This window comes from Cucurbita pepo, chromosome 17 (assembly GCF_057944985.1).
Source record: "Cucurbita pepo subsp. pepo isolate OVF chromosome 17, ASM5794498v1, whole genome shotgun sequence".
In the NCBI taxonomy this organism is placed as follows: Eukaryota; Viridiplantae; Streptophyta; class Magnoliopsida; order Cucurbitales; family Cucurbitaceae; genus Cucurbita; species Cucurbita pepo.
The window spans coordinates 3,487,921-3,512,500 of NC_141814.1; the positions used below are offsets into that span (position 1 = coordinate 3,487,921).

At 34.9% G+C, this 24,580-nt stretch overlaps 3 protein-coding genes across 3 annotated transcripts; 2 read left to right on the plus strand and 1 right to left on the minus strand.

The window, feature by feature from the left end:
* Window positions 1–29: 29 nt before the first annotated feature.
* On the minus strand, window positions 30–13,067 carry LOC147787488 (putative nucleoside diphosphate kinase 5). The gene is made up of 5 exons (XM_087119075.1): window positions 12,938–13,067; window positions 11,730–11,954; window positions 10,853–10,933; window positions 10,604–10,710; window positions 30–7,564 (listed from the first exon to the last, which is right to left on the minus strand). Exons 2-5 carry the CDS (start codon window positions 11,933–11,935, stop codon window positions 7,506–7,508), a joined length of 453 nt encoding a protein of 150 aa, XP_086975201.1. The 5' UTR covers window positions 11,936–11,954; window positions 12,938–13,067; the 3' UTR covers window positions 30–7,505.
* A 2,354-nt stretch (window positions 13,068–15,421) lies between these two features.
* On the plus strand, window positions 15,422–19,621 carry LOC111779380 (proteasome subunit alpha type-6). The gene is made up of 9 exons (XM_023659544.2): window positions 15,422–15,608; window positions 16,236–16,330; window positions 16,417–16,498; window positions 16,800–16,896; window positions 17,149–17,207; window positions 17,351–17,433; window positions 18,237–18,332; window positions 18,924–18,983; window positions 19,214–19,621. The coding sequence occupies exons 1-9, from the start codon at window positions 15,533–15,535 to the stop codon at window positions 19,304–19,306; spliced, it is 741 nt and encodes a 246-aa protein (XP_023515312.1). The 5' UTR covers window positions 15,422–15,532; the 3' UTR covers window positions 19,307–19,621.
* A 2,015-nt stretch (window positions 19,622–21,636) lies between these two features.
* On the plus strand, window positions 21,637–22,828 carry LOC111779403 (uncharacterized). The gene is made up of 2 exons (XM_023659574.2): window positions 21,637–21,980; window positions 22,144–22,828. Exon 2 carries the CDS (start codon window positions 22,163–22,165, stop codon window positions 22,625–22,627), a length of 465 nt encoding a protein of 154 aa, XP_023515342.2. The 5' UTR covers window positions 21,637–21,980; window positions 22,144–22,162; the 3' UTR covers window positions 22,628–22,828.
* Window positions 22,829–24,580: the final 1,752 nt, after the last annotated feature.

Genomic DNA, 24,580 nt, shown 5'->3' on the forward strand with positions numbered 1-24,580 from the left:
GCCAACTCACTTTAAAATGTGTAAAAATAATAAATATTATATTCTTACATTTCGAAAAATCTAAACTATTAGACAATCTTTAAACTCACTCAAAAGATAAGATTTTGCATGTCAATAGATATGGTAGACGTGGCACCGTTATAGTTCACGACTTTATCCTTTCATATTTCAAATAAGATAGAATAAATGAAAATTTTAGAACTTTAAACAAATTTTACAAAGAGACTATTAAATTTTTTTAAAAATCAAATCACAAAACAATTTAAAAAATAAAAATAAAAGAACACCCAAATAATTCCTAAAATAGATTGAAAATTAAGGAATCATAATAAAATTAGATAAACCAGAAAAAAGTACAATTTGTATCTCGTTTTTACCTTCTTGATTTGAGTCTTGATATGCCACAGTAAAAGTCTAACAAGATCTATTAGAAATTCAAATCCTGTCTTCTAATTACGTTTATCTATTAAAAAAAAAAGTGGGTAATTTATAAAAAAATTCATAGTTGGAATTTGAAAACTTGTACCGAGAAATTAATAATATTACATTGTCGACCATTTTTCTAAGAAATCATAAAGACCCCATTCTGATGGCTCATGGAGAAACAATTATAGCAAATTTTCTGAACTGGAAAAAAATTGAAGACTTCCTCATATGGAAACAGCCAAAAATTTCGAGCCAAGGAAATTCCTCGAACTAGGGTTCATCTCGAAGTTTGCATCTTCGAAATTCATTATATTTGGATCTTCTATTTGTATTTTTATTTTGTTTTCTTATAGTTTTAATATTCTTTTTTAGTGGCTTAAAAGAATTATGTATCTTTACTATATTTTATTCATTAATCATTTTAATAAAAGATATCCATATCAAATTTCTATTATTATTCATTGAAAAATTAAAGACACTACAGAAGCCATAAAGCTTCTTCTTATAAGTGCATAAACACAAGGCACAAGCCATAGGCTAAGGGCTTCTAATAAGAAAGAAAAGGAAAAGGCTTCGGAGCTGAAAGCTTTGGCCTAGTTCAGCTTTAAGAAACATGATAGCCTTTTAGGAACATGCTTACTAAATAAAGCACCATTATATGGAGGAACACACGGCTCCTGGAGTTGCTCCTTAAGTTATTGTTTTCCCAAATTCACAAATTTTTCAACGGTTTCACTTATGAATCCTAATCCAAAAGACCCTATGAAAGGAACTCTTTATAGATTTTCACAACATAATAAAGAATATAGGAACTCCTATCCTCATAAATAGAATGTGGGGTTCTCCTTTCTCGATCTATTCCAATTATTTTCCATAAACAATCCTAATACACTATTTATGTCATGTGAACCGTGATTGTCCACGCCCATATTGGAGTGATTGATTGTATCTTCTAACTTCCATTGTATAAACAAGTTACACGATAAGATCAAATTCTTATACATTCAACATCAATCATTTTTTTAATATATTCACTAGCATGCATCTACCTTAACTATTCCACAAATATCTGTCTCTATTATATTCGATTGCCAAAATAACTAAAAAAATATCTTATATCCCAAGTAGGCAGTCATATTATGGTCCAAACTTATTCCCTTTCAAGTCTTTTATTATTCACATAGTTTTTGTAGCCTACAACGTTAACTCATGATGGTTCAATCTATTGTAATACATCAAATTCATTATACATTTGAATAGTGAAAATTAAAAGTATGCACAACTAGAGATGACAACAAAAACCCAGGGGCCCACCTCAAATGGGGTAAGGGATCTCTGATTTGAATGGGTATGGAAGTCAAACTAGGATTTCTTTTCAAGTCCGAATCGGAGACGGAAAAGGTGTCCTTGCCCCATCCATGACACCGGACCCGCCCCAAGCCTCTTCTACTTCACAATGTCCAAGAGTTATGAAAGAGAATTTATTTAGGCTACTACTACTTTTGAGTGACTAGCTCTTTTGCACCATGGCGCCTATATGGCATGACTAGACATGATTATTCTAGTGCTAATATTCATGCATTATTCTCTTACCCTTCAACTTCAATTTGAATCAAGTCTTTTTATTGATTAAGTTTCAACATCTTAATATAAATTACCTAGAGAAATGTGATATTTGGTTTGAATTATAGGACTCATGATGCACAACGCATGCACATCAATCAATATTGGAGACCTTTTAGTTTCTGACCCTCCGTTTTAGGCTTAGGGACTCCACATCTCTAAGGCTTTTAGGCAAAGATCTTCCTCTTTCCATGTAAAAATATACATAGGATTCATACCATGGGAATGCAACTAAAGCCCCTAGATAAAAGGAAGATCAAAGATATATAGACAAGAGACGATAACATCTAAATCTTTTACATGAAACCAAAACTATGAGAGCTTATATTCAAAGTGAACATAATCATACCGCTCTATAAATATAGATATATAAAAATATCCATTATCCCTAACACCATATCACAATTCACCTCGTACTATCAATCTTAATTGCAAGCTTTTGGTGGCAGGTCACATATAAATCTAATGACTTCAATATTTTAGCACAGCGCTAGAAATTATTCCAAATTAGAGAATGGAGTGAGATAAAATCACCCCAGTAAGTGGCCCCCCTTTGAAACTTTTTGGCCACGTATCACGACAAAGTTAATCACATAATGAATAATCCAACCGGGTGGGTTGAAATATTGAAGCTTTATTCCTTCCTCGGAGCTTTTGCTCCTTAAAAGAGGCCACAAACCAAGCCATCTCTCCACGTTCTTTTCAATAGAATAAGAAAGTAATACTAACCCCCCTTTGAATTCCAACCACAAGTTTTTCCTCTTTAACACCATAGATTATTACCGTTGTCAATACCAATAATATCTTCCACTAACGAAGAGGCTTAAAAAAATTATTCACACTATTGCTTAGTGTTTAGATACTTGGTTTAAATGGTTCTGTCGTGTCGCCATCAGGATGCAGAATACGAATACCCTCAACAAGTAAAAGGCTTTGTATTTCGTACTGATTTTAAAATTAAATTTAAAAGAAAAAAAGACTATTAAGTCTTTAATGAACCACTGTAAACAGCTAAATAATCATCAATAATCTGTTGAAAATTCGAATCCTTATGTTGTAATGCTGTGTATGTCAACTTTAATTTATAAATGTACTACCAGATAGTAAGGTTAATATATTAAAAAGGTTTCAAAATAGTGAAGGGGAAGCAAAACACAGCAAAGATAATTGAGATGACGAACTCCGTGACCAAACTGGTAAAAAAAATATCCGAAGCTTAAATATCTTTACATCATAATCGTCACTAGGTTCGTCATTTTAGTCTCATTCCTCAAAAGTTCCTCGAGATGCAGGGAAAAGGAAGAGAGGAAAAGAAAATCATGAAAGTGGAATAAAATATGAAGGGCGAAGAGTCAGAATAGAATCACTCCAACCAAGACAGCTTATTTTAAAAGAAAGATAAGAAACCATGTGAGGTGTGCATCTAGTAGATGTCTAGGGTTTACAAACCAAAACTAAAAAGAGAAATGATATGCTATGTTACTCAATTCAGGAAGGCAAATATTGCGGTTGGCAAGCATAAACTAAGACTTGGTATTGCGTGGACTTGTATCATCCGATGGTTTCGTTTGACTAGCTCGCTTTTCATTATATCTTCTTTTAATCAAATGGAAACTTCTAGCTATGATATCCACAAATACCTCAAGTATCCGGCAAGAGGCATAATAGAGTACATATCTCGACTCTAACTGTATGAATTATGAATGTATTATCTCATGAGTAGAGAATTGATTATTTGGAGAAAATTATTCAATAAAGCTACCACATTGTGCTATTCTCCCTTTTAAACCCTTAGATACATGATAAACTTATGATCATTATTATTTTAGTTTTCTCCTACATCCAAGGGTATAAAACCGTAAATCACATAATACCAGTCTACCAAAATAATTTATCCGGTTTTTGGTTGTTTACAAGGTCCTTGTATGTTTCTATATCATTCCTTGATAGGATTGACAATTTGTGATTTGGATTCTAGTTATGATCATCTTGAGGAAAGAGGTGATAGTAATGGCTAAAGGAACTAAATATTTTTTTTGAGTCTCTATCAACTCCGAAGACCAAAATAAAACTTCTCTAGTTTAACATGTGACGTATGAATTCGAACATTTAACTCTTAACTCTTAAGATCAAGAGTGCCTCACAAACTCTTAACTATAACTATGAGCTCAAATTCACATCAAAACAAGAATATTTGATGGAGGTTGAAATGTTAAAATGATTAGTATAAGAAATTGACGCCAGGTCATATAAGAAGAGAAGAAACCGCCAGCGAAAAAAGATGTTCCAAGCATTAACATGATGGAGATTAATTATAAAAAATCCCGGGAGAAAAGTTAGTTGAAACCTAAATCCTATCAAATCAAACTGAAGCCCACGGGTTCAAAAAATTCTCTCTTCAATGCCGTAATGCAAGGCAGCATACACCGCCAATTGAAAATAGGATTTTTGCGCCATGTGGTCCACAAAACCAGAATCCAAGCATACATTCAAGGTGACACGGTGGTTCAAAGGTTTATACTTGCATCAATTTGAGATCTGGGTTCAAAGGTTTATACTTGCATCAATTTGAAATCTGGGACTAGGAGTGTACGTGGATTGAGTTGAATTTTTTTTTGGGCTAATTCAAAATTTTTTGGATTAGTCAAGTTGGCTACTCAAATGAACTAAAATCGATCTATCTATTTTATTTAGTTATTCAGTTAAACTAATGATTCGTTATTGTAACAAATAGCAACAAACATTTCATCCGAAAAAAGCCATACAATGTCTTCAATTTTTTTTTTTTTAAGTAAAATTAGGTTGGATCACCAACGAACGTTTGGGTTGCAACCAAGCATGGGCGTTAGCATTCAACATGAGCGACGGTGGCAAGAGTGAGAGTTTGAGGAAGGGAAAGCGTCGAAGGGTGTGTGGGTTGACCATTAGCATCTAAGACTGATTGTTACCGTGGCTACCGCCTGCTGGTTGTGTGGCATGGCTGTGTGGGTCGATTGTCGGCATCTAAGAGTGGGAATGAGAGAGGGAGGGACACGACACGAGCCAACATGGGTGACTAGGTGTGGTGTTAGGGTTATAACTACGCGCGTTGTAACATTTTAGTTTTATATATTTACTTTCTAAAATTAAGGAATTCAGCTCCGTTTGGTTGAACCAAACAAAGAAAAACTCAACCCACAAACCAAACCCAACCGAACCAAATTTTGGCCTAGTAAAATATCAACCCAATCAAACCGAAAAAAATTTCTAACCCAACCCAAATTGAAAAAAGTTTCTAATCCAACCCAAGTAGAAATAATATATAACCTAACCTTTACAATTTGGGCTGGTGGTCCACCACATTATTTGGGCTATTGAATTATTTGTACATCTCTATATGGGTTATTAGATTCTTTGTACACCCCTATCCGTGATTTCAACCTTTTAACTATCCTAATATAGAAGTGCTAGAAATTCTAGCCATAATGAAAAAGAATTCTAGCCATAATGAAAAAGAATTCTAGCCATAATGAAAAAGAATTCTAGCCATAATGAAAAAGAAGGGGAAAAATTACAAAAAGATAATGTAAATGTTTAATGGATGGATTGTGATATCCCATGTTAGTTGGGGAGGAGAACGAAATACCTAAGGCTGTGGAAACCTTTCCCTAGCACACGCGTTCTAAAGCCTTGAGGGGAAGCCTGAAAGGAAAAGCCCAAAGAGGACAATTTCTACTAGCGGTGGGCTTGGGCTGTTACAAATGGTATCAGAGCCAGACACCGGACTATGTCCCAGCAAAGAGGCTGTTCTTCGAAGGTGTAGACACGAGACGGTGTGCCAATAAGGACGCTAGACCCCGAAGGAGGTGGATTTGGTGGGGGTCCCATATCGATTAGAGAAAGGAACGAGTGCCAGCGAGGACGCTGGGCCCTGAAGGGGGGTGGATTGTGATAACCCATTTTGGTTGGGGAGGAGAACAAGGGTGTGAAAATCTTTCCCTAGCAGATGCGTTCTAAAACCTTGAGGGGAAGCCCGAAAGGGAAAGCTCAAAGAGGACAATATCTGCTAGCGGTGGGGTGGGCTTGGGTTGTTACATGGATATCATCTAAGATATTAAATTTCCGACCATAAACATGCTATAGGATCAAATTAATTGTTTTATACGATACTCGCAATCTATAAAGCTAACCTAAATATCCAAAATTATATATACGTAAATCTGAAAGTGTAGCAGTCATGGGTTACAAAACTACAATCTCACTTTCCTACATGAATTCGCTAACAAGTAAAACCAATCAATCTTCAGTCTTATGGCAACTGGACAAAGGGGGCACGGAAAGGATGCTATAGGCCCAAACTTTACAGTTTACATTGGAGCAAACAAAGTGTGAAAGGTTACTTAAGATCAATGTTTTTAAGGGCTGAAGGGGTGCACATATGTACTCCACATTTATTCAGATCAAACAAATGTGGAGTACATAGATCTACATATAAGATATGTAAATAGACATCTAGGTCGAGAGAACAAATATGGCATGATAAGGATGTCATATGTACATGCTATACATATTTAGGTCGGATTACAATTTACAACGGGGTAAAATGGATTCATGCCTTTCAATTAAAGATTCTCTTATACATTTACATTTACATTTACACCTTTACATATTCATCAAAATGTACTCGGGAATGCCAATCTAGAAAAGTGTCATCCCTAGCTGAGTAAAAGATCTTAAACGGTATTGGATGCTTAAAAGAGGGTCTGGAAGTAAGAAAGCCATATGCCCAGGTCCAAGGTTGCACCTATTGTACTTAAGATGGAACTTCTTAGCACAATTCTTTTCTTTCTTTGTTATGCTCTCCTCAGGTTTTCAGAGAGTTTACCTTCTACCATTCTCCATTGCTCTCTGGTTCATGTAGTATTGATTGGCAAAATTATTGCACTCTCGTTAATAAACAGGTTCTTGAATAATAAAGGTTGAGATGTAACTAGAATGGGTTGGCTTAGTAGATCTAATCATAAGAGCCATTAGAGATGCATTAATTCATCTTAGGAACTGCATAATCAATGGTTCTTAAGCCAATTCACTAAAGTTCTCATATCACTAGTGCCAATAAAGACCAGTGTAAATAGTAAATGGCCTTAAGAGAATTGATTCATGTCATAGTGGTCACCTCCTTAGGACTTATATCTTACTTGTTACTTTGACAGTTAAATGTAATAGGGTCGAGCAATTGTCTCCTAAGAATAGTCAAGGTACAAGTAAGTTGGCTTGACCTTATACAAATATTAAAAATATTATAATAATAGTGATGAGGAGGAGGAGTTAAAAATTCAAATGTTCTATTGGGAAGAGATGGAAGCGATTAGGAAACAAGCATAATTTTCAAAATCTAAAAATCAAACTGCTAATAAAAAGTGGCTTCAACAATCAAATAATATTCAAACGAATCTTAAAAAATTCCAAATGATTATTCATTCGGTGAACAGAGCCAGCGTTCCAGGTGATGTCCAAACACCAAGCGTAGACCCTCCTACACAATTCAGTGAAAACAATAAGCCGTTAAATCATATTCTCCCATAGCTACTTACTTTTCGGCTCCTCATAAATCTATCCTTGAGAGGGTCAGTAAGATCTGGGGACTGAGAAATTCATCAAACTTGATTGTGATAGGAATATTTGTCTACAAAAAGGAAATCGGAAAGGGAAAACTACTCGCCTCCATTTACCTTTAACTTCAGTCCTCAATAACTAAGACGGCTAATCTACATGTATTTGTAAACATTGATTGGTTCTACTCATGGAACCACAGATTTATCTCTCAACCAGGTCATTAATACTAAATCATCTGGAATAGTTTAAAATTCTTATGACTGCCTGCATGTCCCCAAACATTAATTGACTAGTAATCCTCATCTCCAAAAAGAACGGTTAGAACCTTACTTCTTTAGGAATCTTACAGCAACCGATCTCCCTAGTAGTAAACTAAAGAAGTCACGGGACCCTTCATCACCAACTTATGGTTTATCTCCCTAATAGTAGCATTTAAGGATCCAAACAAAACCAACCTTTCTCAAGAGGAGCAAAAGATCATAAATATAACATCCACAATAGCATAAAAATATACAAATGAGTGTGTGCAGTGCGCAATACACGGTATCAGCTGACCAATTTCCAAAAGAAAATTGGATGAGGGCCTGCACCAACCCACATTAGTGGGAAATAATATCCATTAAAAAAAAAAAAAAAAAAAAAAAAAAAACCTTTCCAACGAGGGAGGTATAACTATAGGAAGTAAAAATATTAGACAGTTTACAACAAGATATAACTTGGTAAACAACATTGTCAAAGTATTTTGTATAAGTCCGTCTTTTCTGCGAATATTTTTTTATTTCATTCTTTCCACATATTCCAAGAGAAAGTCATGGTGAGGTTTTTCCATAGTAGGACTTTTGCATTCTTGAAAGGATGGTACGTTAAGGCCATGTCCAATAAATCCTTTACCTCCCTAGGAAATGTGAGATTCATCCGAGTATATTGAGAATCGGTGTCCATAAATTCTGAGTGTATGTGGATATTGCATAAATAAGTGACTTTGTTATTCGTTTTCTTTTTTTTGCATAATGGACACCAATTTCGAAAAAGAGTCATGTCAGAAACTTTTTTTTTTAGATTTTTTGCTTGTGCTAATGACTTTATGCGCTATTCCCCAAATGAAGAACTTCACCTTTTTAGGGTGATATCCTTTCCATACTATCTTTGCTAGCGTGGGATTTATTGCCTCTACTTTTTGCCCCATGTTCATCATCAAGAATTTTGTAGAGAATATCTTGTCAACGCTAGGGAGTCAAGTCAATGAGTCTACTTCATTTGACAATACCACTTGGGCAAGTCAAAGGCTTAATTCGGCTCATTTCGTTGCTTCGCCTTTAAGTTCCTACCAAGCTTCAAGTCTCAGAATTTGTTGACAACATTCCAAGTTTCTTTGACCGTGACTTTTTGGCTATGAGAGAGTCTGCACAAAAGTGGATATCGCAAGGCTAGCATGGCATTTTCAATCTGTAAGTCAGTCTATAATGATGTGCTTCCTCCATCACCCACCTTATGGTGAATTCAGTTGATGATGAGGTTTTAATGTTTTTTTATGTAATTCCAAGGCCCTTTTGCAGAAGATGAAAGGGGTTCATTTTTGCATGATGTAGGAGTATATTTAACCTTTATAAGTTTTCTCCACAAGGCGTTTTCTTTGCAATGATATCTCCATATCTATTTTGCAATGAGAGGTTTGTTCTTATTTATCGAGAAAAGACCGAGTCCTCCCTTTTCTGTTGAGAGGTTTATAATATTCCATCGAATAAGTTGTAGGTCATCATTCCACATATAGTTTCAAGATAATCTTTCTATATCCAAAGCCACTTTTTGTGGCACTTCAAATAGAGACATGAAGTGGGGAGGTTGGATAATGTGGCTTGTATTGTATTAGGGTGAGTCTTCTAACTTTTGAAGTATAATATGATAACCATGTTGACAACCTTCTTTCTACTTTTCCAATAATAGTCTTCTAGAAGGAAAAAGATTTGTGGCTTCCTCTGAAGGGTAATCCTAGGTATATATTCGGTCCTTTTTACAACCATATATACTAGCAAATTTTTCAATAATCTTTATGCTAATATTGATGCCCATAATCTTTGTTTTTTTGGAGATTGATATTTTTTCCAGAGAATCCTTCAAAAGTTTTTCCCATCTCGATCATGTTTTTTATGGAAGACACATCTGTCAAATCAGAAAAGAGGATTGTATCATCTGCAAACTGAAGGTGGTTGATCCTTAAGTCTTCCTTACCAATTTGAAAACCTTTTATCTTCCCTTTTGTATTCTGCTTTTATCGGTTGGTGATTGAGACAATCCATTACCATGATGAAAAGAAAAGGAGATAGTGGATCACATTGTCGAAGACCCCGCGTGGCATAAATCTTCCCTCTGAGTCTGATTAATCAAAATATAGAGGCGTGTACAAGAACTAGTCTAGCTTATACACTCACAGATTAATGATTAAAATTAATCATGTTTTCCAACCATTCCACCTGTCAGAAGTACAGTAACAGAAAAGGAAAGTATGCTTTCGTGGACCAAGATACAAACGTGTCTTGTGGGAGAACTAAAGAAAAATTTTGTTTCGTCATTTCCTATGAGAAACATAATTATAAATTCTTTGTAAACTAAAATGTGTTTTTGGTCGTGAATGGCTGATAAATCCAGCTTCATGTTTTCCCCACCTATGCCTCCTATGTCTCCTATCTGTCTAGAATTTACAACTTCTGATTTTAAAACACCAAAAATTCAGGTATAACGTATCTTACAACTCTACATAAACAAATAAAAAATCATTTCTTTCATTTATAGGATTATGATATTAAAAGATAGTTATATGACTGCCCATATAGATCACAAGATGATGTGAACAATATAAATGTGACAGTAAAAATTTGCAGTACTAAAAGACAAAAATAGATCATGCACAAACAAATTAGAATGCATTTTAAATATAAATGGTATAGGGAATAGATAGTACCAATTTCCTCATCAAAGAAAAATGATCTCTCTCTTTTTGCTGATTGAAGAGAATCTGAACCATCAACACAAATTTTTCTCTGATCCAAGCCACACATTGCTGTAATGCTGAAATAATGCAAAAGAACCTTGTGAAAACCAAAACGAAAAATGAACTGGTAGCAACTATATTGACATCAGTATTGAATTCATGTCTCATACTCAGGAGGCAAAGCATATATATAGGGACAAAGATAAAAATTTATATGACCTGTTGGGATGTGTAGCCTTAGCTTTAGATGCATCTGTTGGCCCAATCATAGCACGCCAATCTGCGATTGGATTTTTGTTTCTCCAAAACCATAATGCAGGATCGCACGATTAGTGTTAGACATAGGAAGGACACCCAACTGAAATACAGGATTGCACGATTCTAGAGAGATTCCATGTTAGTTTAAAACCTTTACATAAAAAATCAGATTAAAAATCCACCAGATTATTTTTAATGTCCTCTGCTATTCAAAGATCCACATTTCAACTAAGTTAAACTATTAGGTATGGCTTGAGGTGGAGAAGCACACTAACGAACATCTCTTAAGCTTGAGATACGTATCATAAACTTCACTATGTTGCTAATGTTTTGACTGAAATTACTTGAAAAGAAAGTAAGATAAATAGTCGTTACATGAATTCGTAATCTCAATATCAGCATTTTCAAATTGTTGTTTCGAGTGCAACAGCTGTTCATGTGATTGCTGCATTAATCATGAGTGAAGATGATATCCACCACTTGCTAGAAAATTAAACAAGGAAAGCAGAATGCAAGCATAAAGAAGCAATAATAAAGATACTTTGAGGTACAACATCACTATTGATACGACAGTACCACAAAACTGTTGAGGATTGTTGGGAGGGAGTCCGATAGTAGCTAACTAAGGGAATGATCATGGGTTTATAAGTAAGAAATACATCTCCATTGGTATGAGGCCTTTTGGGAAAACCAAAAGCAAAACCACAAGAGGTTATGCTTTAATTGGACAATATCATACCATTGTGGAGGTTCGTGATTCCTAACAAAAACATATAAAATTATGCAAATGACTATTTCCAGAGGAAACTTGGCAACATTTCAAAGATTCAACACATACCTTGTCATGTATTTGACCAGACTAGAAAGGAAGCTTCTTGACAAATGTTCAGCACAAAAGCGACTTGCTCTATCTTCATGCAATTCCATTATTATTTCCTTCAAAATTCTGAAGCCTGACTTCAAAATGGCCAGTTTAATTCTATCAGTGTAGTTACCATGCAACCCATCTGGTTTTACCATAGCTAAAGTTTTCTCCGTTTCCATGCTTCCATTACTTGCGAACCTAAATTCATGCCATTCAATATTGTAAGAATTATTTATTATGTGAATGAGAAGAAGGTCAAAAAAAGAAAAACAAGTTACAACGAGTAAAAATGTCAGAGTCTAACAGATCAAAAAGCAAAGTGTCACATAAAATATCACGATTTTAATATAATTGATGGTAATACGGAGAAATGGAGAAGGCAATTTAATGCTCGTGTCGCGACAATAATCTTCAACCAAAAAAAGAAAACCATCTGACAGATAAAGAAAATAAGTAAAATTAATATCATTAAATTTAAAGGTACCAAAAAAGAAAACAGTTCCGAAATTGCTCAACAGAATCATCTATAGCTAATAAAAATGGATTTTCTTTCTTCTTCTTTCTTTTTCTATTTCTATTTCCATCGTTATCGATTGAATGTACATCCGATTAATTAAGTCATCCAACACGAATTCTACATTAAAATACAAGTAAACGATGTCAATATGTACCAAGTAAACTTTAGCTGCTATATCAAATTAGACGAAAACAGTACGACTATCGATGACGATGACAAATACTGGATTCCTTGGACCTAAGCAACCAGATGATCGAAAATTTTCAGAAGAAAACATGACGCCATAGCATTACGAACACGCCAGAAAAGCGATAGCGACGATGGAGAATAAAAAGAGAAACCGAAAACCGTCAAAAACTAAACAGATCATCATCTCCTAAGCAAAACTGCCATAACAACAATATAAATCGCATCAAAAGCACGGGAATCAACCAGACATTTCGCAATCGCATCAAGTTCGAAAAGAAAAAAATCAACTGGATTCAGAACATCCGAGGCCGCCATACCGGAGAACGAACTCATCTATTCTCCAAAAACTCAACTAATACAGCTAAGCATACAATCCGTTTCAACAAATAGTCCGTAATTTCAAGAACGATAACTAATCCTGCAGTTTCTTAACCTCCGTTCTTTAGTTTACGCCATAACCGATTGAAACGCGTACCTGCGATTCGTAGAGCCGAGTTGAAAGAGGACAGAAACTGAAGCAGTTGCAGAATAATGCAATGGCGGGAAAGTTGAAAGCAGTACAAAATGAGGGGGTAGAGAGAGAGAGAGGAAGAAGATGGCGGTAACTTGGAAATCACGGGAAGCCGTAGGATTAGAGGATTTGTTCTGAAACAATAACGCACCCTCACCAATTTCTGAGATTGTTTTCTCTTTTAATATTAGGGGTGTGAACAGGGTGGATGATTGGCTGAGATTAAAACATTTTTTTAATCAATATAATTAATTCAAATTTTTTTAATATTAATAAAATAAAATAAAATATTATAGGTAAAATATATATTTACTTCATTTTAATTTTAAATATTTGATTAAAATTTACGGTAATATTTCCTTCTTTGAGGGTCATACGGCTTCTATTGGAGCACTCTGATTGTTAGTCATGTGGTTTGAGTATCATGAATCAATGATCAAGTCATCCTCGTAATCAATATGTTCTCCCATCATCGTCACGAGTGCTAGCTTGTCTTCTTCTATGACACATAGTTCCTCTGCATGTCATTCATCCTCCATCTTGTTTTTTGAGGTTGTCACATTACTTTCAGACTTTTTCTTGGACCGGCAATATGGACACGTGACAATTTTTTCCGTAATTGTAGCAAATACCTTTAAATCTATTCCCATGAGAACTTTTGTTGTCGTTCTTCTGAGCTCTCCAAGGTTATGCAGTTTCTTGGTGACTTATTACTTTGTCACCATTTTTGTATCCATGTTTGGTAGACGGTTTATTGTTGCTCAGACTTTCACTTACGTAGTGTGATTTTTTCTTCCCCTTTGATGTGATGTCTCACATTTGTTTAATCATGGCTTCTTGGCTGACTAACAAATCTTCAAATTCTATGTTCATAATATTTAGTAATAAATTATAGTTTACCATATATATCATATTTTATATTTTATTATAGGGTAAATATCTAGATGTTTGCCTTCTTAGGAGAGATATCTTTCCATTTATTGGTATTTCCATTTATTACTCTTTCCATATCCTTTTAATTTATTTGATTATAAATAAGATAACTTTCACACCATTTAGGTGTGGTAGATTAAACAAACATTCTCACTCTACAAGCGATGGTCGAGCTATCATTGTACAACAATAACAAAACTTCTATATTTTGATTGCAATCCATGAATGATAATTCTCTTTATTTGAGCTTCTCCAATAATGGACTTGGGGTATAGTTCAGTAGTCTCTTGTCAGATAGACTTGACTTTGTGGAAGTACTAAGCAGTCATTATGTCACATTATGAAATTGATAACAGATTGTTCTCTGGACGTTGTAGCCTTGTATCGTTCTTCTTTGAGAACAGTATCACGAACGTGTCCTATGCTTCTTTAGGTGTTCTGTCATCCCAAACGTGTTCTAATACCTCTTATCCAATTGTGGTCTTCAAGGCAAACATTACTTTATCTGCTTTAATTTTCCATTTGTGCAAGACACAATCAGGATCCTCCTCTGGCAACGTAGTTTTGTTCCCTCCAACAACCTCCCAAAGGCCATGTCATTGTAAATAGAACATCATGCATTTGCCTACATGTTGTAGTTATGGTTGAGTTTCTTGATTCCTCCAACGATTTGAAAATCACCCATCGTGTTGGCTATACCTTAGTAATACCAAACAAGCTCTTTCGACACAAAACTTGCAGTGTCACAGACTACTCACGACTAAAGAAACTCACTCACTGCAATCTCAAGAAATCGTCTCTGATGTAAAAGATCAGATAAAGCTGCAACTACGGACAAAACTAAGAATTCCAAAAGATCAGACAACTACACAAACTTCGCTCTGATACAAGATTGTTGAACATAATTCTTTGTGGAAAACATTCACTCGAAAAGAGATTACAAGACACCTTATAGAACATTGTTATTCCTAAAATATCTAAATCATTTTTCTAAAATAGTTGCGTATTTTTATTTCTAAAATATTTAAATCATTTTCTTAAATACACCTTATCTTTATTTCTAAATACTTAAATCATTTTCTTAAAATATATATAACTCTAAACCTATTCGGCTCGTAGTTAATTTATTAATGTATAGAGGTAGAGGTAAAAACTTCCATTAAATTTCACTATAATTTTTACCCAAAAAATGTAGTTACAAGTAGAAAGATAAAATTATTACATGAATATTCATGTTCTAAATTTAAAAGTACATGTAATTAGTCATCATAAATGAAAATTCAAAGACTAGTAATTTATATATATATATATATATATATATATATATATATATATATAATGGACTAAATTAAAATTACGTTATTGTAAAATTAAAAAAAAAATAATAATAATAAAAAGTAAATTTAAAGAAGAGAAAATTCGTGGCTAGTTTTAATTTTTTCCTCTAAAAAAATAAAATAAATCTTAAAAAAAAAAAAAAAAAAAGGAAAATTAAACGAACTTGGAAGCCACTTTAGCCTGCCTGGTTTTCTTGATGAGAAAGTTTTTCGCGGCTTCTGTGCTATAATTCTTCAAGCTCTCAATAGCCATTTTCTCCACAGTCCTAATCCATCTGAACCAGAAGCCATGAGCCGTGGGAGTGGAGGAGGATACGATCGTCACATTACTATATTCTCCCCTGAAGGCCGCCTATTTCAAGTCGGTATGTTATGCAATCCTGTCCTCTTCGATCTCGTTTTTTTTTTTTTTTTTTTTTCCATCGAACCAGATGAACTGTCTTTTAGGGTTTGCTATTTTCAATTAATGTTTGCAAGTCATTGCCTCTGAAGTGATTTAGCTAGACCTTTGAGTTTGAGTGGTGAAAACTCCCGGAAAGGAATATCTCCGTTTTGAAATGTGATGCTGTTTCTTAGAAGTGAATATTGTTGTGGAGAGAATTCATTTAGTGATTTGCAGACAGAATTTAGGGGAACGCATAATCGAATTCTGTAATTTATGTGCGACAATGAAGGTAGTTCTCTGATAGGTGTAATATGTAGCGTATGGCCTTTGATCTGTTTGTGATAGCTTTTTGTAGAGTACGGTGTAATTTTGAAATATTTGGGAACTTTAGGTTGGATTCCCTGACAATCAAGATTTAACGTCTAGGATTGTTTTAGAAAGGACTGCGCAAGGAATTGCTTCCAGTCAGTAAATTGTTATAACATCGCAGACGCCTACATTTTGAACGATCTTAGGTTTATCATACATTTTTCCATTTGGTTTCAATTTTTTGCTTGTCAACATCATTATGTTTTCATGATTTGTTCATTTTGAAACGATCAACTAGAGTATGCATTCAAGGCTGTGAAATCTGCTGGAATTACCTCGATTGGCGTCAAAGGGAAGGATTCGGTTTGTGTTGTAACTCAGAAGAAGGTCCCTGTGAGTATTAATTGTTTGGCCGTGCCACTTCCTGTACAATGCTCAACACTTTGGCTCCCTTATAGTAATTCCCATGTTTCTTGCAGGATAAACTTTTGGATCAGACAAGTGTCACTCACCTTTTCTCCATCACTAAGTATCTGGGCTTACTCGCAACTGGCATTACAGGTTTCTTTTATGTCTTTTTGCTTCATAGTTATTCAAGATAACATCATAATTCGAGAAAGATTTCTTGTCTCTTGTTTGTATCAATTTTCAAATCTACCGATGACAATGACAGAATTGTACTCATTAAGATAGCAGATTCTCATTAACTGGCTCATTAAGAATCCCTTGACGTTATTCCTGGACTAGTCTTTTTATGTGTATGATGATGTCTGTCATACTAATAATTTTCTCTACTCTACATTGTACTGTTATTAGTTCAAAGTACCACATAGTCCTTATCCACTTTTTATATGCCACTCAGCTGATGCCAGATCACTGGTTCAACAAGCAAGGAATGAAGCAGCAGAGTTTCGATTCCGATATGGTTATGAGATGCCTGTGGATGTTTTGGCTAAATGGTATTCTGATTATTTCCTTACTTTTTGAGTAACCAATTGCTGAGGAAGTGCTGGTGTTTTATTTGTCCTCAGTTATGTGGCAATGGCCAACTATGTTACAAAATCTCTTTCAAGTTTAGACAAGGCTTTTAAGTATAAACACTTTTGTGAAAATATGTTGTTTCAAAGTTAGATACGTGGACATCAATCAATGAGTTTTGGGAGATGATTCAAGGAACTGGACTGATGATTTTGGAATCAATTCTTTTGCAGGATTGCTGACAAATCACAAGTCTATACCCAGCATGCTTACATGAGACCACTTGGAGTTGGTTGGTTTCTGCTTTATTTCTTGTTTTAGATGCACTTGTACTTGAAAGTTGAACATATTATACTATTATCTGTTAGGCATTAGCTTTTGAGCAGGTCATTATTGATCCCTTAAAATTTTCTTTTCCTTCTGGTTTTTCTTTAGTGGCAATGGTTTTAGGCATTGACGATGAGTATGGGCCTCGCCTCTATAAATGCGATCCTGCCGGTCATTTCTTTGGTCACAAGGTACGTAATCTTTTAGAAGAAAAATGACTGGGTCAGTAATTTTTCATGTCAATTTGCAATTTGTACCTATGTCAAAAATATTATATTTCCCAATTGACGGATGCCACAATAGCAAAATTTTTCATTAAAATTGCTTTCCAGTTGATGTCAGTAAAATAAGAAAAGTACTAAAGCTCTACAGATCGTAGTCAAACTAGCTTGTATCAGTGTGTGTGTGTATATATATATATATATATATATATAGATGGATAGATAGATAGATTGGTGCGGTTTCTTAGGCTCTAGGGGGTGGATAACTTTTTTTTAAAATATTGCTTCATCTTTTCTCTGCATCAATTTGAGGCTCCTAAAAAAGTAAAGGAAACATAAGGAAAAAACTACTCTTGTATTGCTAACATGAGTTTACATACGTCCTGATCATGAGGTTAGAGGTTTAAATCTCCTATTTCACGAATTGTTGTACTAAATAAAATAAAAAACTCTGAAACCATCTTGCTTCTAGGGAAACTCTGTTCTAAATAACGTTTATTTATATACAGGTACATTCTATTGTTTGAGGGCACCAGCGTTTGATATAACGTCATATATATATATATATATTGTGATGTGTAGGGCTTCATTCCTATTTAGAGTACACGCACTTGAGCTGCTACACAATCTACCTGATTTGATTGTTGCTTTGGTTGCTTCTCCCGCATACTTCTTTGGCATGTTTGTTACGTATTCCACTGCTTTAGCTTCTTTTACCTGTTAACTTGATATTGTTATTTGGTTACCCATGCGGATCGACTTGAATGATTTAGGCCACTAGTGCTGGACTTAAGGAGCAGGAGGCTATTAATTTCCTGGAAAAGAAAATGAAGAATGATCCTGCTTTTACTTATGAGGAGACCGTGCAGGTAGGTCTAATTTCATTTCAAAAGTTCAGACATTGTACCGGTCACGTAGTTTTCTCTTTTCCTTGCCTGGAAGTAATTTTTTCTCATTTAACCATCATGGATTGGCTCCGTGGTCAATAAGGGTCTTGAAAATTATAAAAGGCTTCAGAGGGAATGAGTTCAAACCATAATAACCCTAATAAAAACCTTAGGGAAAGAGTTCAAACCATATGAAAGGGCATGGAGGGAATGATTCCAAACCATGTCTCGTGGCAGCTACCTCTGCCTATGATTTTAATATTTAATGAGTTGCCTTGACAATTAAATGTAGTAGGGTCTTGTCTTGTGTGATAAATCGAGTTGCATGCAAGCCAGCCTAGTCAGTCACCGAAAAAAAACTTTTTTTTTTTTTTTTTTTTTTTTTGTGTTTGTCCACAGTTATTTTTCCTAGAAAGAGAACGACTTATATTGGAAATATTCTCTCAAGTAACTTTGGATCTGATTTCCCTATTTGTTATTTTCATTTCATCTTCTTCCATTATGCACGGGTTTGATACAAGTGGCAACATATTTAGATTATGTCTAATTTTTCACGTCAAATTCTTGTCTTAGACTGCAATTTCTGCACTTCAATCTGTGCTCCAAGAGGACTTCAAGGCCAATGAGATTGAGGTACTAAATTTCATGGTTTCTTTTTTTCCACATATATGCTCCCGATTCTATTGAATGGAATGTTACATGATCGGTCTTAAATTCAAATTCTGATTTGACATGGTAGCTTCCACCATGTTGACAAGTTGTTATGTTATTGTCATTAACATTATTCCACTTTATAAATGTTCTTTTCTGTCAATTGCACCATAATTATGACGATAACCCGAACGAATTCTCGACGTTTATAGGTGGGAGTTGTTAGGTCAGAGAATCCCATCTTCAAAGTGTTGAGCACCGAAGAAATTGAGGAACATTTGACTGCCATTAGTGAGCGAGATTGATCTATGTTATGCAAAAAAACGAACTGAAGAAGTTGTAGAACATTCGACTGCCAACAGAGAGAGGGGATCAGTTGTCGATTCGTGCTATATATGCTACAAACAGTACAAAAGTCATCTTTAGAATTTGTATTTCAGAGGACTTCATCATGTTACATGATTTAACGCACTTAAACTAAGTTTCTGTTAGCATATAGCATGAGGGGAAGTAGATTTTGAACCGTCTCTCTCATTCATCATGGTAGAGATAAAAAACTCATGAAGTTAAGTTCCTCTGGGATAACTCTAAGCCTATAAAATGCCAAGTTTTAGTTCTTATATTCAAAATTTGACTGACAGTTCTAATGTGTTCTTAAGAAAGATTATCAACGGAAGGTCTCTCTAGATCATCAATCATTTGACACATAAAAACCAAGTGAAGGATGGGTTTTCTTATGAGAGGGTATTTGTAACAACCTGACCTAGATCCACTGCTAGTAGATATTGTCTTCTTCGGGCTTTCCCTTTCAGGCTTCTCAGGTTTCCACACCTTTCTAAAGAGTGTTTTGTTCTCCTCCCCAATCAATGTGGGACATCACAATCCACCCCTTTTGGGATCCATCGCCATCGCTGGCACTCGTTCCTTTCTCCAATCGATGTAGGACAGTTACCAAATCCACCCCCTTTGGGGCCAGCATTCTTACTGACACACCGCCTCGTGTGTATCCCCCTTTGGGAATAGCGAGAAGGTTGACATATCGCTCATGTTTGGCTCTGATACCATTTGTAACGACTCAGATTTACGGCTATGAGATATTGTCCTCTTTGGACTTTCCCTTTCAGACTTCCCCTCTTTTCCTTCCCTTTTGGACTTCCCCTCAAGGCTCTAAAATGCGTCGGGAAGGTTTCCACACCTTTATAAACAGTGTTTTGTTCCCGTTCCCTTCCCCAATAAATGTGGGACGTCACGGTCTTTCTCGCAGCAGAATAAATGATTATTTATTTATTTTATTTGAGCATAAGATTTGAAGGGAAAGGAATTGTGGAGCATTCGTTTGTGAAGGAATTTATAGTTTAAACTTACCATTTTAGACGTCTTTTTCAACATTGTATATGGAAAGCAAAAGCAATAATTTCAGCTACTTGAATCGGAAATTCCTGGTTCACCAATTTCTCTTATTATTATTATTAATAATATTTGAAATATTTTATTATTAACATAAGATATTATGGTACTCAGAGACCAGCCGACTCTGTCCATCATCGAATCTTTTTCATCGCTCAGGAATATACCCCTGGATTTCAACTAATTTTAAAAATAAAAACAAGCTTTTAAAATTTTTGACTTAAAATTAAAAAAATGGTTTAAACAAAACAAAAAAAAAAACAGTACAAATAATTCACTTTTACTATATATATATATATGATTTGTTCAAATAAATAATTTATTTTAAATTTACACGTATTAAACATGGAATTTCATTGTACTACGGGAGATTTATTAAATAAAATAATTGATTAGGACAATAAATGTTCCTTAATACAAAATTTAATTATATAATAATTTAGGGTTATCCGTGTTATAAACACAATTGATCTTAAATAAATTTATTCATCTATATTGGTAAGTAATTCTATTCAAATTGTTCGAGTCACAAATCTAACTAACTCAAAATTTACCTGATCAAACGTTTTTTCGGGGACTTACATCCATTATGTGGCATAGGGGTTACATCCCGTATGAAATATAAGAGTATACCGCTTCTACGAATAGCTCTTAACGCTGCATCTCTTCCGAGACCAGGATCCTTTATCATGACTTCTGCTCGTTGCATACCTTGATCTGCTACTGCCCGAATAGCATTTCCTGCTGCGATTTGAGTAGCAAATGGTGTCCTTCTTCTTGGACCTTTGAATCCACAAGTACCAGCTAAAGACTAAGAAATTACCCGACCTCGTACATCTGTAACAGTCACAATTGTATTGTTGAAACTTGCTTGAACATGAATAACGCCCTTTGGTATTTTAGTTGAATTTGTTGGAGAGAAGTGAAGCGGAAGGAAAAGGAAAAGGAAAAGGAAAAGGGAAGTACAACTAGGAAATTACGTGGAGGAATATTTGGAACGTAGCCGTACCGTACAAGTTTGATGGAGTACACGTGGCCGAAAAACATTGGTTAGTTGATTATAGAAGAGGAAACCTTCCATAACAGCACACATTTACTAACATTAGCCCGAACCCGGAACTGCTTAGCTGGCAGTCCAATATTCAACGGCTCAAAATTTTGACAGCAAAATTTGCTGACGTGGTCGAACCGAATTAGATCCTTTATAAACCCTTCGAAGTTTCATGTTCTTCTCAATCTCTTCTTCATAACTCCAAATCTCGCCCTTTCTCCTTCGCCGAACTTTCACTTCAAGATCCGCTAAGAACACCGCGAAGAATCCACTTCGAAGATTCTGATTGTAATACAAGTGAGAGAGAGTTCGATTTTTCTTTGCGAAGACTCTGATCGGAACTGGTTCGTCTTGAGATTAGTTTAATTTTGAATTTGAAATGGTTTTCCTCTGTGAAATTTCATCTACTGATGATGAAGAAGGAAAGTGGGAAAAGGCGAAATAGCAGTGGAAGAATCCTTCGTAATTAGGCGGAGGGAGAAGGAAATTCTTGTATATCTCTTTTTAATCTGCTTCTGTTGGTGAGTCCTCTCTTCGATTTTAGGAATTTCGCGATTTCTAGGGTTCTTCGTTGGTTATAGATCGTAGTGCAGTTGTTTCGAGATTTCTAGGGTTCTTCGTTGTTTATAGATCGTAGTGTAGTCGTTTGATTTGTGTAACGCTGTTTTGATATCCTAATTTCAGATTCTGTTTGCGGAATCACATGTCGGCGACCGTTCTTAGCGATTCAATCATCGAACCTCAAACAGCGTCAACGACGCTAATCGTTCACATGGAGGCGGAGTTCGTGAAATGCTATTGCTGCGGACTTACAGAGGAATGCACACCAGCGTACATAGAACGCGTTCGCGAGCGCTACAACGGGAATTGGATCTGCGGATTGTGTTCCGAAGCGATCAACTACGAAATCCTCCGTTCCGGTAGACTAATCACGGCGGAAGAAGCCATGGAAAATCACATGAACCTTTGCAAGAAGTTCACCGCATTGAAACCGCCTCCAAATCCGACGGTGCATTTGATTACAGCGATGCGACAGATTCTGAAGCGCAGTTTAGATTCTCCCTCACGCGGTTTGAGGTCGATGCCTGCAAGCCCGACGAAGAAAAACTCTCGGCTGCCGTCGCTCTCTCGATCGGAAAGCTGTCTTTCTTCCCTCTCTGGTTCGTGAATCAATCATAAAAGGTACAAGAATTCCTTCCAAGGATCAAGTAAACACAAAATCTCAATCAAACTGAAAACATTGGGGATCCAATACTACTCTGTATTCAAAAAAAAAAAAAAAAAACAAAAAAACAAAAAATAAATAAACTTATTGATCAAAAGCCTAAACTATACCTTACAACTTCATCAATGGCGGGTTTCATTATCAGTCAGAATTGGCAAATTTGGTACAATCTCGTTTATTTATTTTAAATAATAACAATAATAAAGAAAGAAAAAAAGAGGGTAATTGATAGTTTTACAATTTGTCCTTCAAAAGCATCTCAATCATTCCATCAATTCTGACATCTAATTTCATACAATCTTACAAATAGAACACCCAACTACCCTCTCAATTTGTCTTTATTAATCATTAATGTGTTATTTATTATATTTATTTATTTCTATGTATTAAAAATAGACTTTGTGCCATTATTTTCCCTTTTTTTTTGGTAGGAGATTCTTCTTAATAATTGAACTAATGAGAGAAAATATAAATATTAATAATAATAACAAGAAGAGGAAGAATCAAGAATATGATAATATAATGTTATTTTCTTTGATTTTGTCAACTTTTTAAGTTTCTATCCCAATGAATTATTGAAACTTAATGATTAATTCTTTTAATCTTTCTATTAATCATTCATACCTTTACTTTCAATTTTATATTTATATAAATTTTGCTTCCTCAACATCTATCAATTTCTTATTCACATTTTTTTTAATTAATATATATTACATTATTTGTGACAAAGTTATTATATGGTTGGTGTAATGTGAAAAGAACGAAAACAATACAAAAGTTCATCATACCTATCTAATCAAATGAGCGATATGAACGAGGACAAATTGTTTGATAAATTTGATTAAAATCTGTCAAAAATCAATTAGATTACAGCAATCTCGACTTTATGAATAATTAGTTTTTTTTTTTTTCCTATAATTATTATTCAATAATGATAGGTTTAGAGGAAATGAGCTAAAGTTGTAGTAGCTATTTCTATCTATGGTTTAGTTAGTACCTCAACAACTAAATGAAGTCGAGACAAGTGGTTGTCCCGTGGATTAGTCGAGATGCGTGAAATTTGATCCTAACATAAAGCCATTATCGGATCTTAGTTAAAAGTTGGTAGAACAAGTAGGTTAAACCCTTTCTAAAAAGCACCAAAATGAACCAAGTGAGAAAAGACAGAAGAAAGATGAGAGATTGTTTGACTTTTAGTATCGACTCTCTTGCTTGGTGGTATTCTCGACTCACCGAGTTCCTTGGCCTTCGTGTTTGGCTCCAATCAAATCTCTACTTTTGTTTTATCAAATAAGGTATGTGATTAGTACTCATAAATACTGATTCTTTGGCTTCTAAGAGTCGATACTATTCACTCTCTTGCTTGGTGGTATCTTTTTGTTGGGTTATGAAGTCGGCTATCGATTTATACCTTATTCAATTGTTATACATGTTAAAACTATATATGAAAATGGTCATATTGTTGGATGTGACCTACGTTCAAAATATGTCGAAACAAGTTAAAGAAGCAAATGAGCAATTTGAGTGGAGAGATCTTTTGGAGCAGAGAAACATTAAGCACTTAAGCTTTTCAATTCTATTTGTTGTTGTTGTGGAAAATGCATACATCTCAGGAGTAATTATAGTGGAGAAAGCATTAGCTAGTTCGTAAACTTTCTCCTCAAGTTAAGAACCACTAACAACCTTCCTAATTAAAGCATAAAACTTAATGTTCATCTACATCGAGTGTGTGCGTTGTTGTGCGATCCTAACAGCTGACATCAGAGCTAGGCGAGATTCACCACGATCTATGAAGATGAAAAGTTCAAATATTAGAATTGAGAAGTTTGATGGATCTGATTCCAGTTTATGAAAGATGCAGATCGAAGGTTATCTATGCTAGAAAGATCTTCACGA

Coding starts and splice junctions, on each gene's coding strand:
- LOC111779380 (XM_023659544.2), top strand. CDS start 15,533: ATGAGCCGTGGGAGTGGAGGAGGATACGATCGTCACATTACTATATTC. Junction 16,897..17,148: donor GTGGATGTTTTGGCTAAATG/GTATTCTGATTA, acceptor ATTCTTTTGCAG/GATTGCTGACAAATCACAAG. Junction 17,208..17,350: donor CATGAGACCACTTGGAGTTG/GTTGGTTTCTGC, acceptor GTTTTTCTTTAG/TGGCAATGGTTTTAGGCATT.
- LOC111779403 (XM_023659574.2), top strand. CDS start 22,163: ATGTCGGCGACCGTTCTTAGCGATTCAATCATCGAACCTCAAACAGCG.
- LOC147787488 (XM_087119075.1), bottom strand. CDS start 11,935: ATGGAAACGGAGAAAACTTTAGCTATGGTAAAACCAGATGGGTTGCAT. Junction 10,934..11,729: donor CTGGTCAAATACATGACAAG/GTATGTGTTGAA, acceptor ATGGTTTTGGAG/AAACAAAAATCCAATCGCAG. Junction 7,565..10,603: donor TTTCTTTGATGAGGAAATTG/GTACTATCTATT, acceptor TGAATTGTGTAG/GAGGGTCTACGCTTGGTGTT.